The sequence below is a fragment of the Arvicola amphibius genome, chromosome 3 (genome assembly GCF_903992535.2).
Source record: "Arvicola amphibius chromosome 3, mArvAmp1.2, whole genome shotgun sequence".
Classification (NCBI taxonomy): Eukaryota; Metazoa; Chordata; class Mammalia; order Rodentia; family Cricetidae; genus Arvicola; species Arvicola amphibius.
Window position 1 is genome coordinate 107,760,899 of NC_052049.1, and position 20,028 is coordinate 107,780,926.

The window sequence follows — 20,028 nt, forward strand, 5'->3', positions numbered from 1 at the left end:
TCCCCTGGATGCTTGGAAGTCCAATGTCAGAGGAGTCCTCGTGTTGTGGTAGAAAAGGACAGAAAAATGATAGATAAACTATAGCATTAGAGTTCAAACTCATTCTTATGTTAGGTAGCTATACATATGACAACTAACTTACTTTCATCTTATTAAGCAGTGATCTTGTAAAGTCTCCTCTAGGGTTTCATTTCTTCACATTGTCTCTTTGGAAATTAAATTCCTAACACAATCTTGGGGACATGTTCAATCCATACCTATGTGAGTGTATGTAAGCTCTTTAATAAAGGTAAGCCCACCTAATTATTAAAATTGGTTAAGGTTCGTGAATGAAGACAACACATCACTTAGAACATTAAGCTTTTATGAACCAATAACATTAACTTCTAGACATTCTTCAAGCTAACATTGGCAGTGGATGGTCATTCAGGCACTTAGAAAAGAATAGATGTGAGGTAAGTTATTGAGGACCTCATTTGCATTTTTTGACAATCTCTTCAGCTATCTTTGTTACTGGCCCCACTTGATAGTTCCTCTGTTTTGTTTTGTTTCTGTCCTTTTTTGCCCCTTTCATAAAATACCACAGGAGAAACATTTTAAATTATGAGTCTTGTGTCTTGAACTCATAATCAGTTAATAGTTTTAAAGGCCTGGGTTTGAGAGTATACTGTAGTGGGTAGACGAACTTCCTACATAAGCCTGAAGAATTGAGTAAGCATCCCAGTAACCCACTAAAAGAGCCTAAAATAATAATAGCCAATTGCAGCATTTCATTGGGAAAAAAATGAGACAGAGAAAGAAGAAACTACAGAGGCTAATGGGATCAGTTAGTCTTGGATGCTCTAGCCAAAGAGACCTTGTCTTGAGAAAGGCAAAGAACCATGTCTAAAGATTGTCCTCTGAGCTCTATGAGCACATTATGGCCCACAGATGCCTGCATGCACACACACACACACACACACACACACACACACACACACGCACACACAGAGAGAGAGAGAGAGAGAGAGAGAGAGAGAGAGAGAGAGAGAGAGAGAGAGAGAAATTGATGCAAAAGCCTATATTTTCTTCTTTATATTTTAGAGAGAACAAAATACTCAGTGATTGTGCTAGCATATGAATCATCAAAGCACTTTTAGTTACTTAAGGGAGAGAGAGATTTAACAGCCTAGGGAAAACTTAAATGGTTATATTTGACATGAGGCAAAGTCTTGATAAAAGTAGCTTCCAGGAGGGTAACAAAGCAGCAGGGTATGGTAGACAGCATAAGTCAGTGTCAAATTGCTGTCTCACTATTATAATACATACATTATGATGCATTTATATATGTATGTATGTGTGGATAACCATGTTCCATCGCACAGAATTTCATCTTCATCATCCCAATTAAGGCCTCATTATCACAAGTGGTCATGACAGTCTCTCCTTTCCCACAGCACTTGGCAGACAGACAGCTCTTTCAATCCATATGAATGGTTTATTCTTGACACTGATAATTGTGTCCTATAATATCTGGCTACCCTTGTCTGGTTCATTTAAAGTAGCATGCTTCAGACTCACAATAAGACAACTCTCATGAGTTCAGGCATATTTACTGAGTCAAAGTATACTATACCTGTCCATTCATTGTTGAATGACATTGGATGGCTTCCAACCATGGACTATCATAAACACTTTTCTATATACTAATATACAAATTTTTATGTCAGAAAATTTTTGGTTCATGGGGGTATGTATTTAGCACTGAAATTATTAGGTACACCTTAATCCAACAGGTTTTTTTTTTATTTTTAAAGCAATGCCATTTTCTAAATACTGTGCATCATTTTAAAATACCAGGAGAAATGTGTAAGAATGATTATTTTTTTACTCCCTTAACTACACTTACTGTCTTTTTATTGTAAATTTTCTAATTGGTGTGAAATATTTTCCATTATGGTTTTGATTTGAAGCTCCTTAACAACCAGTGATAACACAGAGATTTTCAGGTGGTTATTGGCCATGTATGCATCACATATAGAAATGACTCTTAATATCTTCTGACCATTACAAATAGCATCATTTGTCATTTTAATAGTTATTTTGTGTGAGTTCTTTATGTACACTACCTATAACTTCTTCAAATATAATCCTTAAACTTTTTTGAATTTCATGTGTCATCTCGTCAAGTTATATGTTGTATCTTTTAAAGCACCTTTTAATTTTTAATAATTCTCAGCTTATTAATTTTGTATGATTGTTTTTGCTTTTCCATTTTATTTAAGAACTATCATCAATTCAAAACTTGTAAAATTTTCACTTGTGTTTATTATTATTGTTATCATTGCTATAAATTTGGCTGTTATTTTTATTCCAGTATACATTTTTAAATAATTTTATTAATAAAAGGAGTTATGTATTTTTTCAGTGCCATATGTTGAAAAAATTACTCTCTCTGCTTAAATGCCATAAAATAGTTATACTGAACTATTTCTTTAAAGATGTTTGTTTTGAGACCATTAATTTCATTTCAGAGTGCACCTGTGTATAAGTCAATATGATACTATCTTGATAGTGTAACACTTAAAAAATTTCCAAGTAGGAAAAAGTAAAATCTCCCACTTTATTTCTGTCTTTCAAATTCTCTCTGATTTTCATGGGCCACATATATTCTCTAGGCATTCTATTGTATGTATGTCAGTATCTACAATAACACAGTTTTGATTTCACAAGTATTGCACTGAATTTATATGACATTTTTGAATTGTTTTTCCATTTTTTACAATGTTGAATCTTTGAATTCCATTTACTTAGCTGTTTAATTCCTCTAAATCTCTCTCACTTACTCATAATAATTTTACAGGTATTTGATAAGTTCTATAATTCTTGAGTTTTCATATTGATCTTGTCTTCCACAACATCGCTGACTTCATACACTAGTTCAATAGATATATGACAGGGTTAGAATTGTCTGTATAGGACATTGTTAATAAGAATATACAACTTCATATTTGCTTTCCTCATAAAAGGGTCTTCTTTCTATTTCCTTGATTATTGCTAAAAATAAAACTTCTGATTCAATGCTAAATGAAAGTGCAAAAAGCTTTTATTTTACTTGGAAATGAAGTTACCATGGGAGACTTCTAGCTGTATTGGTTAGGTTCTCTTGTGGATGTTATCCATATCTGAATATGAAAGCTCCATAGAGTAGATGAGCATCTTATAAGTAAGGTGTATAGAATCCGGAGGAAACAAAATCAAAGTAATCATACCTACTCTTCGGAGATTTGGGACCAAGTACAAACATACTGCTCTGTGACAGAACACAGATTGATGTACATGTCTACCTGCTGTTTGTTTTCATGTTCCATATTTTTGGCGTCACAAACTTTTTTTTGCCATCTAACATGCACAAGTTTTGTCAGAGAACTGAACATTTCCATCCAAAAAGACATAAATTCTATATTACATTTCAGTGTATGGAAAGCCAACAAATACATAATTCCTATTTTTTTTCTTCTTAATAGAACTCTCAGGAAAAAATGGCAGAAGGCAATAAATCCATAGTGACTGAGTTCATCCTTACTGGGTTAACAGACAAACCAGAGCTGCAACTTCCCCTGTTCCTTCTCTTCCTTGGAATCTACCTGTTTACAGTGCTGGGGAACCTGGGAATGATCATCCTGATCCTGTTCAGCTCCCACCTGCACACTCCCATGTACTTCTTCCTCAGCAGTCTGTCCTTCATTGACCTCTGTTATTCCACTATCATCACTCCCAAAATGCTGGTGAACTTTGTGGCAAAAAAGAATGTCATCTCCTACCAGGAATGTATGACCCAGCTCTATTTCTTCATTGCTTTTGTTATTTCTGAGTGTCATATGTTAGCTGCCATGGCATATGATCGCTATGTTGCCATTTGTAATCCCTTGCTCTACAATGTCACTATGTCTTACCAAGTCTGTTCCTGGATGGTTAGTGGTGTGTATGGTATGGGTTTCATTGGTGCAGCAGTTCATACTCTCTGCATGCTAAGAGTGGTTTTCTGTAACACTAATATAATAAACCATTACTTCTGTGATCTTTTCCCATTGATAGAGATTGCCTGCACCAGTACTTTTATCAATGAAGTAGTACTTCTATGTCTCAGTGCGTTCAATATCTTTATTCCAACCCTGACCATCCTGGGTTCTTACATCTTCATCATTGCTAGCATCCTCCGTATCAAATCCACTGAGGGCAGATTCAAAGCCTTCAGCACCTGCAGCTCCCACTTCTCTGCTGTTGCTGTCTTCTTTGGTTCCTTGGCATTCATGTACCTACAGCCCTTCTCAGTCAGCTCAAAAGACAAAGGCAAAGTGTCCTCTGTCTTTTATACAACTGTTGTGCCCATGCTGAATCCCATGATCTACAGCCTGAGGAACAGGGATGTCAAATTTGCTCTAAATAAGTTCTTTCAAAAAATGAAGTTCCATGTATGAAGAAATATTCATCATAACAAAAACATACCACATCTAGTTTTGTTCAGAAAGGAGTCCAGAGACAATAACATGTGTCTATCCATGAGTGTACTGTTAGTATGTGATTGTTTGGGTAGGAAAAGAAGGTGATCCAGGGAGAAATGGATTTACAACTCCTTACACATTTGAAAAGGCAATTCTTGAATGTTACGTAGTTCACCTACAGAGAGTAACCTATAAAACCTATAAATATATTTTTAATCCATCAAAGCATTTTATGGTTCATTTTGCTTTATATGTATAGAATGTGTTCTTTTAGCTGAGATTCTTTATTTTGTAAATAAATACATTCTGTCTTTTCTTTTTATATTCTCAGTATCTTGACTATCTAAAATTTTTCAGTGAAGTATACTGCCCAACCACTGAAAGTTTGATCTCTATAATAAATAATTTTAACAAAAACACAAAGCTTGATATTTTAGTCTTATTAGTTGTTTAGGTCTATATTAGAAATTATAGAAAAATAAATGCATGTAATTTTTCTTAGTGAGAATTAAATAATATAAGTGTGACAGACTCACATTACATGTTACATAGCTGGATAAACTGACACATACATATTTGTCCAGGTTCCTCAATACAAGTTTGATGCTATGATAAGAAATGGCCAACACAAAGCAAACTATAATATTTTTGGAAATCTTAAATTCCTTTGTTTAGACATTTTTTATTTTACTGATATTTGTTTGTATATTATCCTTTCCTATTTTGTGATTTTATGGGGTTTTTATATGTGTATTTATGTGTCCAAAAATGTTTCTCCTGCTATGCCTTTTCTCAGTTTTTGTTTTGTTTTTGTTTGTTTCTTTGTTTTATTTGACTGTTTCTTTCCTAAACATGGAGAGAAGAGGTGTGAGATTGAAAGCATGGGGATGTGGGGAAGATCTGGGGAGTCGATGAAAAAATAATGTTTTTCAATAAAAAATCTGTTTTCTGATAATTTAATACTAATTTTTCTTATGACAAAGAGATAGTTATTTTTCAACCCACATTATAAAACCACATATTTATGCAGAGCATTCTTTTTCAAATACAAACTATGAGTTATTAATTAATATGAGTAAGTTTGATCATTGCTTTCTGACTAATGAAAAGTAGTGCTCAAACTCCAAAACTGTCTAACTGTCTAAGAAAACAAACAAAACATTCTTCTGATAAATTTCTCTCTCTCTCTCTCTCTCTCTCTCTCTCTCTCTCTCTCTCTCTCTCTCTCTCTATCTCACACACGCACACACACACACACACCAACACACACAAACACACTAGTGCTTTGAGAATTTTGTACTTTTTTTTAATCATATCCCTTTTGCTCTTCCCATATCCACTCCCTTTCCTATGCATCCATCTTGTCTCCTTTAATTTGTTTTCAGAATGCAACAAAAGCAAATTGCGTTACTTGGCTCTTCTGTTGGAGCATGGTTCAATTACCAAGGACTACACTCTTAGAGTTAATGACTTTCTCCCATAAGCCATCAATTTCCACTAGTCCCACAGATGGGGGTGGAACTGCATCCCTACATCCCTATCTTTGCTGGGGTTTGGTCTTGTGGGTTTGCATCGGTTTTATACATATTGTTACAAACACAGCTTCCCTAATATATTCAGAAGATAAAGTTTCCCTGTATTCAATCACCATCTCTGGCTCTTAAGCTTTTTCTTTTCCTTCTTCTACAAGGATTTCTGTGCCTTGACAGAGGGGCAGCGTGTGCTTTATATGTTCCACTGAGGGCTGAGCAGTCTCTTTTTCTCATGCCTTGTGAATGTCTGTTACAATCAGTCTGTACTACATATAGAAGCTTCTCTGCTGAGGATTGAAAGCTGATTTAATATAACAGTGTAATGATAAGTCAATTGGAGTTGATTTAATACAATGTCAGTGTAGCAGAGTAATAGTAGTAGATTCTTCATTAGAGCCAAGAATCTGTCTAGTCATAGGTTGTTAGCCTGATAATTCAGTCACATAGGTGGAGGCCCAAAAATGTGATCTTATTTCCATCTTGTCTGATGGTCAAAGACATTGGAGGGCGCTTAAAACGGATGACACTAATCAGGGCTACACATCCTAACTCAGGATGTGGTGACTTGGTCCTTTTGACATTAGGATGGCTCATACAGGTAGATCCATTCCACCCTGACAGATGGTCAGAATATTCAAGTATACTTTTTCTCCTTCTTTTGTAATAGCAGATTACCTGGGGAGTTGCTGCTTTAGGATACTTGGTCTAAGATAGTTTCACTTCATAACAGAATGCTAATGACTTTATGCCTCAAAGTGTTAAAACAGTTAACTGTTGGAGTTGTCCTTTGTATTATGTTAAAGAAGTCTTTTGCTGCCTTCTTACCCCTTTTGTATTGGGTATAAAAGTGTTTGAAAAATTATATGATTTCAGTATTCACTGGAACTCCCTCCCAGTTTTTTGGTTTTTGTTTTTGTTTTTGTTTTTCACAGCAGGGTTTCTCTGTAGCTTTGGAGCCTGTCCTGGAACTAGCACTTGTAGATCAGGCTGGCCTTGAACTCACAGAGATCTGCCTGCTTCTGCCTCTCTAGTGTTGGAATTAAAGGCCTGTGCCATCCCTGCCTGACTCAATAAAACCATATATTTTGGACATGAAAACTATAATTTTTAACACCTGAATATTAAGCAATTAGGCCAACTACCTCCTTCTCCCCTTCTTGACTGTAGTAGTCAGAAGAGGAGCAGGGCTCTGTCTTATGACGTTCTCTGTACTCAGCACTGGAAACATCATTTCTGTTTGTCACTTTTGAATGCTTTTTACTATAGGTTCACACTCACATCCAAAAAATATATTCTTTTAAAAAATATTTTAAAGTTTTTTCTTTATTATTAGTATTATTATTAAAAATTTCTGCTTCCTCCCCACCTCCCATTGAAAGACCCCAACCCTAGTCTCCATCTTAAGATGTTTTTGTGATCACCTAGGGAAAAACAGGATACCTATGGGTAGCAGAAGCAGCCTTGAGACCAGCTGCACCTGCCAAGGGGACAAAACAGGATATCTGTGGGCAGCAGGAGCAGTCTTGAGAAAAACACTCAGTCCTTTGTATATCAAAGCTCAGGAGGCAGAAACTGGCTAAAAACTGACTTAATTTAGACTTGTTTTTGTTCTTAAGGTTCTGACAACTTGGTAACAGCTTTAAGTGCATAATCTATACAGTTAATATACGTTATAAGATATACTGAACCAGAGAATACTGACAGTTTACTGTACAATAGCTTTATCAGTGAGTGCTGTAGACCATTTCTACCAAAAGGAAATGTCCCCTTCTTCCTCCCCTCTTCGGGTTCATAACATCTTCAGCTCAGCCTGATCTGGGCGCTGGGACTGGATAGGGAGTGCAACTGGCAGGCGGGAGTTTCTTTGTTTTATTAGCCTCCCTGCAGCAAGGTAGGCCCTTTGTCTGCAAGCTCCTTGACAAGCAAGGACACCTGATCACAGCACCAGAAGATATATCCGGGAAGCAAGAAGGACACCTGACCCTGAAAAAGAAGATCCATAGAGGAGCATTCGGAAGAAGAGATGGGCAGGCGCCAATGCAAGAATTCCTCAAACAATCTGAAAAACAACATGAAATCACCAGAACCCAGCAATCTTACAACAGGAGGATTTGAACACCTCGATCAAGAAGAAGTAGAAAACCTTGACTCTTTGAAAGTGATAGAGGCCCTTAAACAGGAGGTGAAAACTCCCTTAAAGAAATGGATGAGAAGAATAACAAAAAGTTTGAAGAATTGAGTAAATCCGTAAATGATATCCTATGAAACCAAGGAAAAACAATCAAACAGACAATGGAAACAGTTCAAGACTTGAAAACTGAAATGGCAGCAATGAAGAAAACACAAACCAAAGGCCGGCTGGATATGGAAAATCTAGGTAAATGAATAGAGACTACAGTAACAAGCATAACCAACAGAATACAAGAGATAGAAGAAAGAATCTCAGATTCTAAAGACACCATAGAGAAAATAAATGCACTGATCAAAGAAATCAGCAAATCAAACAAATTCTCTTCACAAGACATTCAGGAAATCAGGGACACAATAAAAAGACCAAACCAAAGAATAATAAGGGTAGAAGAAGAAGAAGTGCAGCCCAACAGTCCAGAAAATATATTTAATAAAATTATAGAAGAAAACTTTTCCAATCTAAAGAAAGATATTCCTATGAAGGTTCAAGAAGCATACAGAACACTGAATAGACTGGATCAAAAAAATCCTCTCGCCATATAATAATCAGAACACAAAACATACGGAATAGAGAAAGAATATTAAGAGCTGCAAAAGAAAAACGTCAAGTAACTTATAAAGGTAAACCTATCAGACTTACACCTGGCTTCTCTATGGAAACCATGAAAACCAGAAGGTCCTGGATAGATGTACTGCAGAAACTAAGAGACCATGGATGCAAGCCCAGACTACTATACCCAGCTAAGCTTTAATTCACTATAAATGGAGAAAAAAATTTCCAGGATAAAAACAAATTTAAACAATATGTAGCCACAAATCCAGCCTTACAGAAAGAAATAAAAGGAAAATCACAAACCAAGGAGTCCAACAATGCCCACAAAAACTCAGACATCTAGCGACCCTTCACCAGCACATCTCAAAAAAGGGAGACACGCAATCTCTTCTATCAAAACAAAACAAAACAAAACAAAACAAAACAAAAATGACTCACATTGGGGACATCTGTCTGATGAAAATCTGTTCTCATGTATCTGATATAATGATTATAAGAATAATCTCCACTGCATGAAAAAATAATACATGCTGTTAAGCAATTTTTTCTGTATAAAGGATGAGTCTCATGCCTAGTAAAGATACCTTCAGATGCAAAAAAAGGAAATGTACTTGTTTTTATCCTGTTAGACTTGTTTTCATCCTGTTAGATTTGTTTTCATCCTGTTAGACTTGTATTATCCTGTTAGACTTGTTTTCATCCTGTTAAACTTGTTTTTATCCTGTTGGACTTGTTTTCATCCTGATGCTGACCCCCCATATTTTAATATGAGTTGATCAACGATATTGCTGTTGCTATGGTTCCCTGTTATGTAACCCTGTGACCCTATAAATGCTTGCTGGAAAAATACCAAGGGGGCTCATTCTCACTGGAGTAGTGAGTCCCTTGTTGGTGCCTTCGACATTAAAGAATCCTCTTGCTGTTTGCATTCATTGGTGTAGCTTATTGAGTCTGGGGGATCCTTCCCTGAACCCTAGAAATTAGGGTCTTTCACCATTTCCCTCTCCCTCCCACCCTTCACCTCCCCCTCCCTCTCCAGTCCAAGGAGCAGTCAGGATTCTCTGCCCTGCTGGAAGTCCAAGGACCTCCCCCCTCATCCAGGTCCAGGAAGTTGCACATCAAAACAGACTAGGCTCCCCAAAAGCCAGTACATAGGATCAAAACCCAGGGGCATTGTCCTTGGCTTCTCAGTCAGCCCTCAATGTCCGCCATGTTCAGAGAGTCCGGTTTGATCCCATGATTTTTCAGTCCCAGTCGAGCTGGCCTTAGTGAGCTCCCACTAGACCAGCCCAACCGTCTCAGTGGGTGGGCACACTCCTCGTGGTCCTGACTTCCTTGCTCATGTTCTCCCTCCTTCAACTCCTCATTTGGGCCTTGGGAGATCAGTCCTGTGCTCCAATGTGGGTCTCTGTCTCTATCTCCATCCATCGCCAGATGAAGCTTCTATGGTGATATGCAAGATATTCATCAGTATGGCTATAGGAAAGGGCCATTTTAGGTTCCCTCTCCTCAGCTGCCCAAGGAACTAGCTGGGGACATCTCCATGGATACCTGGGAACCCCTGTAGAGGGAAGTCTCTTGCTAAACCTAAAATGGCTCCCTTAATTAAGATATCTTCTTCCCTGCTCCCTTATACACCCTTCCTCCATCCCAACCATCCCATTCCCCAGGGTCTCCCCATCCTCCCCTCCTCACTTTACTATCCACATCTCCCCATCACCCCTTACTGCCACACCAACCCACCCCCAAGATCCCAATTATTGCCTGACAATCTAGTCTACTTCCAATATCCAGGAGGATAACTATATGTTTTTCTTTGGGTTCACCTTCTTATTTAGCTTCTCTATGATCTGGAATTATAGGCTCACTGACTTTTATTTATGTCTAGAATCCACTGGTGAGTGAGAACATACCAAACTAATCTTTTTGGGTCTGGGTTACCTCACTCAGAATAGTGTTTTCTATTTCCATCCATTTCCATGCAAAGTTCAAGATGTCATTGTTTTTTACCGCTGAGTAGTACTCTAATGTGTATATATATTCCACACTTTCTGTATCCATTCTTCCATTGAAGGACATCTAGCTTCTTCCCAGGTTCTGGCTATAACAAATAATGCTTCTATGAACATAGTTGAACAAATGCTTTTGTAGTATGATTGGGCATCTCTTGGGTATATTCTCAAGAGTGGTATTGCTGGATGCTACGGGAGGTTGATCCCGAATTTCCTGAGAAACCGCCGCACTGCTTTCCAAAGTGGTTGCACAAGTTTGTATTCCCACCAACAGTGGATGAATGTACCCCTTACTCCACATCCTCTCCAGCAAAGGCTATCATTAGTGTTTTTTATTTTAGCCATTCTGACAGGGGTAAGATGGTATCTCAAAGTTGTTTTGATTTGCATTTCCCTGATCACTAAAGAGGTTGAGCATGACCTTAAGTGTCTTTTGGCCATTTGAACTTCTTCAGATGAGAATTCTCTGTTCAGTTCACTGCCCATTTTTAATTGGGTTAATTAGCATTTTAAAGTCTAGTTTCTTGAGTTCTTTATATATTTTAGAGATCAGACCTTTGTCTGTTTCAGGGTTGGTGAAGATCTTCTCCCAGTCAGTAGGTTGCCTTTTTGTCTTAATGACAGTGTCCTTTGCTTTACAGAAGCTTCTCAGTTTCAGGAGGTCCCATTTATTCAATGTTGCCCTTAATGCCTGTGCTGCTGGGGTTATACATAGGAAGTGGTCTCCTGTGCCCATGTGTAGTAGAGTACTTCCCACTTTCTCTTCTATCAGGTTCAGTGTGTTCAGATTAATATTGAGGTCTTTTATACATTTGGACTTGAGTTTTGTGCATGGTGATAGATGTGGGTCTATTTTCATTCTTCTACAGGTAGACATCCAGTTATGCCAGCACCATTTGCTGAAGATGCTTTCTTTCTTCCATTGTGTACTTTTAGCTCCTTTGTTGAAAATCAGGTGTTCATAGGTTTGTGGGTTATGATCCGGGTCTTCTATTCGATTCCATTGGTTGACTTCTCTGTTTTTATGCCAATACCAAGCTGTTTTCAATACTGTAGCTCTGTGATATAGTTTGAAGTCAAGGATGGTAATGCCTCCAGAAGTACCTTTATTGTATAAGATTGTTTTGGCTATCCTGGGTTTTTTTGGTTTCCATATAAAGTTGATTATTGTTCTCTCAAGGTCTGTCAAGAATTTATATGGATTTTGATGGGGATTGCATTGAATCTATAGATTGCTTTTGGTAGAATTGCCATTTTTACTATGTTGATCCTCCCTATCCAGGAGCAAGGGAGATCCTTCCATTTTCTGGTATCCTCTTCAATTTCTTTCTTCAAAGACTTAAAGTTCTTGTCAAATAGATCTTTCGCTTCCTTGGTTAGAGTTACCCCAAGATACTTTATACTATTTGTGGCTATCGTGAAAGGTGATGCTTCCCTGATTTCCCTCTCTGCTTATTTATCCTTTGTGTATTGGAGGACAACGGATTTTCTGGAGTTGATCTTGTACCCTACCACATTACCAAAGGTGTTTATCAGCTGGAGGAGTTCTTTGGTAGAGTTTTGGGGTCGCTTATGTACACTATCATATCATCTGCAAATAACGAAAGTTTAACTTCTTCCTTTCCAATTCGAATCACCTTGATCTCCTTATGCTGTTTTATTGCTATTGCTAGAACGTCAAGCATTATATTGAAGGGATATGGAGAGACTGGACAGCCTTGTCGTGTTCCTGAATTTAGTGGAATGGAATTGAGTTTCTCTCCATTTAATTTGATGTTAGCTGTCAGCTTGCTGTAAATAGCTTTTATTATATTTAGGTATGAACCTTGTATCCCTAACCTCTCCAAGACCTTTATCATAAAGGGGTGCTGAATTTTCTCAAATGCTTTTTCAGCATCTAATGAAGTGATCATATGGTTTTTTTTCTTTCAGTTTATTTATATGATGGATTACATTTATAGATTATCGTATGTTGAACCAGACCTGCATCTCTGGGATACCTACTTGATCTTAATGGATAATTTTTCTAATGTGTTCTTGGATTCTGTTTGCCAGTATTTTATTGAGAATTTTTGCGTCAATGTTCATCAGTAAGATTGGCCTGTAATTCTCTTTCTTGGTTGAGTCTTTGTGTAGTTTTGGTATCAGGGCAACTGTGGCTTCATAAAAGGAATTAGGCAATGACTCTTCTGTTTCTATTATATGAAACACATTAAGGAGAATAGGTATTAGCTCTTCTTGTAAGTTCTGGTAGAATTCTACATTGAAACCATCTGGTCCTGGGCTTTTTTTGGTAGGGAGGTTTTGATAACAGCTTCTAATTCTTCGCAACTAACAGGTCTATTTAGATTGTTCACCTGATCTTGGTTCAACTTTGGTATATGGTACTTATCTAAAAAATGTCAATTTCTTTTACATTTTCCAATTTGGTGGCATACAGGCTTTTGTAGTAAGATCTAATGATTCTCTGAATTTCCTCTGTGTCTGTGGTTATGTCCCCCTTTTCATTTCTAATCTTACTAATTTGCATGTTCTCTCTCTGCCATTTGATTAGTTTGGCTAGGGGTTTGTCAATCTTGTTGATTTTCTCCAAGAACCAGCTTTTTGTTTCATTGATTCTTTGGATTGTTTTCTGTGTTTCTATTTTGATTTCTGCCCTCAGTTTGATTATTTCCAGTCTTCTACTCTTGGATGAGTCTGCTTTTTTTTTCTAGAGCTTTCAGGTGTGCTGTTAAGTCTCCAATGAGTGCTTTCTCCATTTTCTTTAAGTGGGCACTTAGTGCTATGAACTTTCCTCTAAGCACTGCTTTCATAGTGTCCCATAGGTTTGAGTATATTGTGTCTTTATTTTCACTAAATTCAACGAAGAAATTAATTTCTTTCTTTATTTCTTCCTTGACCCAGGGGTGATTCTGTTAAGTTTCCATGAGTTTGTAGGCTTTCTGGAGGTAGCATTGTTGTTGAATTCTAGCTTTAATCCATGGTGACCCGACAAGACACAGGTGGTTACTAATATTTTTTGTATCTGTGGAAGTTTGCTTTGTTACCGAGTATGTGGTTTATTTTCGAGAAGGTTCCATGAGCTGCAGAGAAGAAAGTATATTCTTTACTATTTGGGTTTAATGTTCTATAGATGTCTGTTAATTTCATTTGTTTCATTACCTCCATTAATTCTCTTATTTCTCTGTTAGGTTTCTGTCTGATTGACCTGTCCATTAGTGAGAGAGGACTGTTGAAGTCTCCTACTATTAGTGTGTGTGGTTTGATGGCTGCCTTGAGTTCTAGTAATGTTTCTTTTACATAAGTGGGTGCTTTTATATTAGGGGCATAGATATTCAGGACTGAGACTTAACCCTGATGAATTATTCCTGTGATGAGTATAAAATGTCCCTCTCCATCTCTTCTGATTGATTTTAGTTTGAAGTCAACTTTGTTAGAAATTGGTATGGCCACACCCACTTGTTTCTTAGGTTCATTTGCTTGAAAAACCTTTTTCCAACCCTTTACTCTGAGTAGATGTCTGTCTTTGTGGTTGATGTATGTTTCTTTTAAACAGCAGAATGTTGGATCCTGTTTTCATATCCAATCTCTTTGACTGTGCCTTTTTTCGGTGAATTGAGTCCATTGATATTAAGTGACATTAATGACCAGTGGTTATTGACTCCGGTTATTTTTTACTTTTTGGGGGGGGTAGTAGAGTTTGTCTGTTTGCCTTATTTGAGTTGTGCTTGTGAAGCGTGGCTAGACGTCTGAATTATTGTAGGCAGTGTTGGCAATGTTGGATTCCTTTGGTTGTGATTTTCCTTCTATTACTTTCTGTAAGGCTGGATTTGTGGCTACGTATTTTTTAAATTTGTTTTTATCCTGGAAAAATTTGTTTTCTCCATTGACAATGAATGATAGCTTGGCTGGGTATAGTAGTCTAGGCTTGCATCCATGGTCTCTTAGTTTCTGCAGTACCTCTATCCAGGACCTCCTGGTTTTCATGGTTTTCATAGAGAAGTCAGGTGTAAGTCTGATAGGTTTACCTTTATAAGTTACTTGACCTTTTTCCTTTGCAGCTCTTAATATTCTTTCTTTAATCTGTATGTTTTGTGTTCTGATTATTATATGGCGAGGGGATTTTTTTTTATCTAGTCTATTCAGTGTTCTGTATACTTCTTGAACCTTCATAGGAATATCTTTCTTTACGTTGGGAAAGTTTTCTTCTATAATTTTGTTGAATATATTTTCTAGGCCTTCGATCTGTAATTCTTCTTCTACCCATATTTTTCTTCGGTTTGGTCTTTTTATTGTGTCCCAGATTTTCTGAATGTTTTGTGATGAGAATTTGTTGGATTTGCTGTTTTCTTTGATCAGTGCATTTATTTTCTCTATGGTGTCTTCAGAATCTGTTTCCTAGGGTATCATTTACAGATTTACTCATTTCTTCAAACTTTTTGTTATGCTTCTCATCCATTTCTTTAAGGAAGTTTTTCATATTCAGTTTAACGGTCTCTATCACTTTCATAAAGTCAATTTTTTCTACTTCTTCTGGATTAGGGTATTCAAGTCCTCCTGTTGTAAGATTGCTGGGTTCTGGTGTTTTCATTATGTTTTTCAGATTGTTGGAGGAATTCTTGCATTGGCACCTGCCCATCTCTTTCTCCAAATGTTCCCCCATGGATCTTCTGGTATAGGATTAGGTCCCCTTGCTGGCCAGGAACCTCACAGACAAAAGGCCTACATTGCTGCAGGCAGGCTATTGAAACAAAGGAACTCCCGCCCGGTTGTGCTCACCACCCCACCCCATTGCCCAAACAGGCTGAGCTGGGGGATGTTATGGGCCTGAAGAAGAGAGGAAGAAGGGACAGGTAGCTTGGGTGCAAGCTGGGATGGGATAGGAAAAGAGAGGCAGTAGCCGGAGAGAATATCTGCTGCAGAATGACCAGGAAGTATAGGGGGTTGAGGAATGTCTGTGCTCCGTCTCCAGGGCTTCTTGCTGAGGGTCAGGAACTCACTCACGCCTCTGATGGATCTTCTCGTACTGGATCAGGGCCCCTTTTATTTTTAAACACTAGAAAATTTCCATTTTCTTTATATACTGATGAGCTTATGGCAGAAATGGATGTCAGCTCCTTCCTAAACCCATGACTCTGCTCTCTTCCTTCCTAATTGTTGTAACATTATTACATGTTGGATACAGTGGCATGTGAACAATATGTCGTAAGCAAACCCTTGATACTACCAGTTTTATGATGTCTGTTCCCGAATGATAAGTAGAGAACATGCTATGGGCTTCACTGAAGCTACAATTCATACTCTGTGCATGCTTAGAGTGCTTTTATGCAAGGCTAAAGTAATAAACCATAACTTCTGAGATCTTATTCCATTGCTGAAGCTTGCTAGTTCCAGTACGTTGTCAATAAATTAGCACTTTTATGCCACAGTGATTCTAATTTCTGTGTTGTAATCCAGACCATCCTGCCCTTTACATTATCATTGTCAGCATCTCCTGAGGACAGGACCAAAGCCTTCAGCAGCTGCACCTCCCACTCCTTTGCTGTTGCTGTCTTCTTTCTTCCCCTGGCTTCACATTTTCAGCCTTCATTAGTTTGCTCCAAAAGGAAGGTAAAGCATAATCTGCATTGTATTTAACTGTATACATGCTGAACATGCTGAACTCCCTGATCTACAGCCTGAGGAATAAACATGTCAGATTTACTCTAAATAAGCTTTTTCATAAACATAAGTTGCATGTGTAAAGAATATTTTTGCAATAGCAAAGCTGTATCATGTCTAGAATTTTGATAGGAACACAATTCAAATGCAGCAATGCATGACTGATCATGATATCACTAGTAGGTGATTATTTGATTTTGAAAAAAAGGTATAAGAAGTTATTGTATTCAAGGTCCCACATACACTGAGCAGAAGATCTGGGACTCCACTGTGTTTACCCACCCAGAGTTAACTGGGATCCATTAAGACAGTTTAAACCCCTGCAAAGCCTTCTTTATGTATCTGGAACATGACTATTTTCAGGTAAGATTTATGCATCTTCCTTAGAAAGGATTTTTGTTTATATGATTCGATAGTCTCACTGTTTTGTTTTCTTAGCTTTTTAAAATTAGGTCGATGGGAAACTATTTCTGAATGTGATATCTAAAATAAATTATTTTGGTAAAAGTTGGTACATCTGAAAATAATCCTTGATTCTTAGTAATACACTGATCTATAGTGGGGCCATGGAAACACGAGAAGCCTTCAGCTCCCCACAATGGACTGACACTGTAAGAGTTACAATGCTCAGTGGGACCACTTACATTTCCCAAAATCTCACACTGCACTGTTCCTCCAACCAGGTTTGGAGTTTGCTTTGCTAACTGTTCTGCATGACTCAAAGCATTAGAAAACCGAATTTTAGAATCTCATATTCCGAAGTTGCCTTCTTAGCACAATTCTTTTGAGACATGGTCTCTGTGGGTAGCCCTGACTGGTCTGTGACACAGGGTGTAGATACAGTTAACTTGTAACTAAAAGTGATCTCCTGCATCTGTATCCAGGCTTCTGGGTTAAATGTGTGTACCATCACATCAGTTTTTTGTTTTGTTTTGTTTACGCTTTTGTTTTTTTATGCAGTACTTTACAAATGTGTTCATGTGGACTATTCATTCATACTAAAAGTTTAAATCTGCAATAAGTTTCTCACCAAAGGGAAACAGCAATCATCCACTAAGCTGACTGGCCATTCTGGAAAACAGGGAAAAGAGGGCAAAGACCTCTAATAAAGATTTTCCTTTTCAACATTCAAGACATTATGCTTGGAGGACCTGAAAAGATCAACAGTAAAAGTTTAGTTTCCCTCATCAAAGGGGCCCTGGTGTCAGAAGTATTTCTGTATATGTGTTGCTTTTATTGGTTAATGAACAAAGAAGCTTCTTTGGCCTATGACATAGCAGAATATAGTCAGGCTGAAAGAGATATAGCTTGAAAGTAGGAAGAGTTAGGGAAACACCATGCAGCCGCCGAAGTAGACAAATGCCCAGGAACCTTACTAGCAAACCATGAGCCTCAGGGTAAAATACAAAAAAAAAAAAAAAAAAAACAAAGGAATGGGTTGATTTAAGATGTAAGAGTTTTATTGTTTGTTTGTTTTGTTTTTTCCCAAGAAACTTAAGCTAATAGGATAAGCAGTGTTGCAATTAATATAGTTTCTGTGGTTTTTTTTTTTTTTTTGGTCTAAGCAGCCTGGAATCAAACAAGCAGTCTCCACCTATAGGGCCTCACCATCTCTTTGGCATCTTCTTGTGCTCACCTCATGTGCCTTCTCCTGCTGGAGTCAGCAACACCTACATGACTTTTCCCATATCTCGTTTCCTATGAAGAACTCTTGAATTCAATCATCATTAAATCTTTACTTGTTAAGGATTCTTTCATTTTAAATTACATATATGCATATAAAGCTTCTTGGTCAGATAGGAAGCTGTATATTTCTGTATTATATTAGGGCCACCTCAATGATAAATGATGTCCATGCTGACTTCTATAGGCTTCAAAGCTTTCATAGTATAGCATATATCTTGAGCCATTGAAGATCCCAATACTGGTGGAGGGCTCCCAGAATCCTACCCCTATCTGAGGAGCTATTATAATTGAGAGCTCCTGGAGAAAGAGTGTTTTCTTTAAAGTCAGCCATGCTACTCTGTATGGTCCACAGACAAGAGTGAGCATACAAGTAGCACTAATTACACTCAATGAATTTTAAAAGCTGAATGAGGTTCAAAGTTGCGTAAGTATGGAATGGGGAAGTGGATTAAGTGGAGATGGGAGAAGGAAATTAATAATATACAAATACTATGTGTGGAATTTCAAAAAAATAACAAAATACCTTTAAAAACCCAAACAGCCAATATTAACCTTATTATTATTGTAATTTATACCTTATCCTTTAATTAGTTTTTCCTAATTTATTCTCATAACCATTTTTATTCTTGAGAATTCCATTATAGTTATCAATTTGAAGTTAGTTTCAATTAGAAGTTGGGCTCCTCTCTACTATCTAGTTTTCAGTTATAGTACAGTAGTTAAAGAAGTTTCTACCTGAAGCCTTATGAAAAGAATCCTTTCAACTATTTTCTAGAGTAATGTGATTATTATGCAGCTTATATTATCTTTAATCCTACAATTGATATTCATTTCCAACTTAACTTACATCAGCATATTTATTTATAAGCACTTTCACTGTGGCTGCATTTTTAAATGTCACAAAATAATGAAAAAAATATACACGAGTAACAACTTTTTCAAATGTCTTCCTAAGATTTAACTTTATTTTAACTATGTTTCTAAGTCTGTGTGTATGTGTAGCAATGTATGGGTGTCCAAGGAGGCCAGAAGAAGGCATGAGATTTTCTGGAGCTTGAGTGAGAAGCAGCTGTGAGGTGCCTGACATGGGTGCTCAGAAGTGAACTCAGGTCCTCTGCAAGAGCAGTATGCTGTCTTAGCTGCTGAGTCATTCATCCAGCCCCTAGTTAGCAACATTTAATAACAATTACAAATCATTGTGTATTTCTCCAAACCTTAATAAAACTGAAAAAAACAGACTCATGTTCTTCAATACTTCAGAGACCATTTTCAAATTGGAATCTGTTGTAAAAGACTTCGATGACCATATCTCTAGGCCTTGGATTTTAGTCCTTAACTTAATCCTTGTTGCAACCTTAGCAGAAAAGAAGAAATTGTGCTCATGGGAATCAATGGGAGTGTTTTAAAAGGATACTAAGAGAATCTTTAATTATTCTTGTCTCACAGCAACTCATCCCTTGTGGAAAGAAACCTTGAGAGAATTTCCGTTTACAGATATTTTAATGAAAACTCACTATGAGATGCTATGTGACAATAACATCATTCAGGTAAGTGCCTTGGGAAGCTGCGGGGCAATCAGGATGGTGGATTTGTATGAGCATGTGAAATACTCAGAATTAGAGATTGGCCTATTGATCCATTAAAAAATAGGAAAGCCTGTGGTTTTACTTTGAATTATCAACATCACCAAAATGAAGAGCAAATTCACAAAAGTGAACTGAGCCTCCAGTTCACATTTCACAGTGAGACAGGTTTCCAAGTAAAAAAAGGTGAATGTGTACATTGCATGTCTCCTCACTCCATTCTAGCTCAGAATTTTAGATGCCCATCATGAAATCTAGGCCACAGATGTTGTCAGAATATCGTCACACTGGCTGTTGGTGATGACTCATATTTCTCAATAACACATC

The 20,028-nt window shown here is 37.3% G+C and overlaps 1 protein-coding gene across 1 annotated transcript; it reads left to right on the forward strand.

Moving 5' to 3' along the window:
- The first annotated feature begins 3,521 nt into the window (after positions 1 to 3,521).
- On the forward strand, positions 3,522 to 4,460 carry LOC119809696 (olfactory receptor 150). Its single transcript, XM_038322710.1, has one exon. It carries the CDS (start codon positions 3,522 to 3,524, stop codon positions 4,458 to 4,460), a length of 939 nt encoding a protein of 312 aa, XP_038178638.1.
- Positions 4,461 to 20,028: the final 15,568 nt, after the last annotated feature.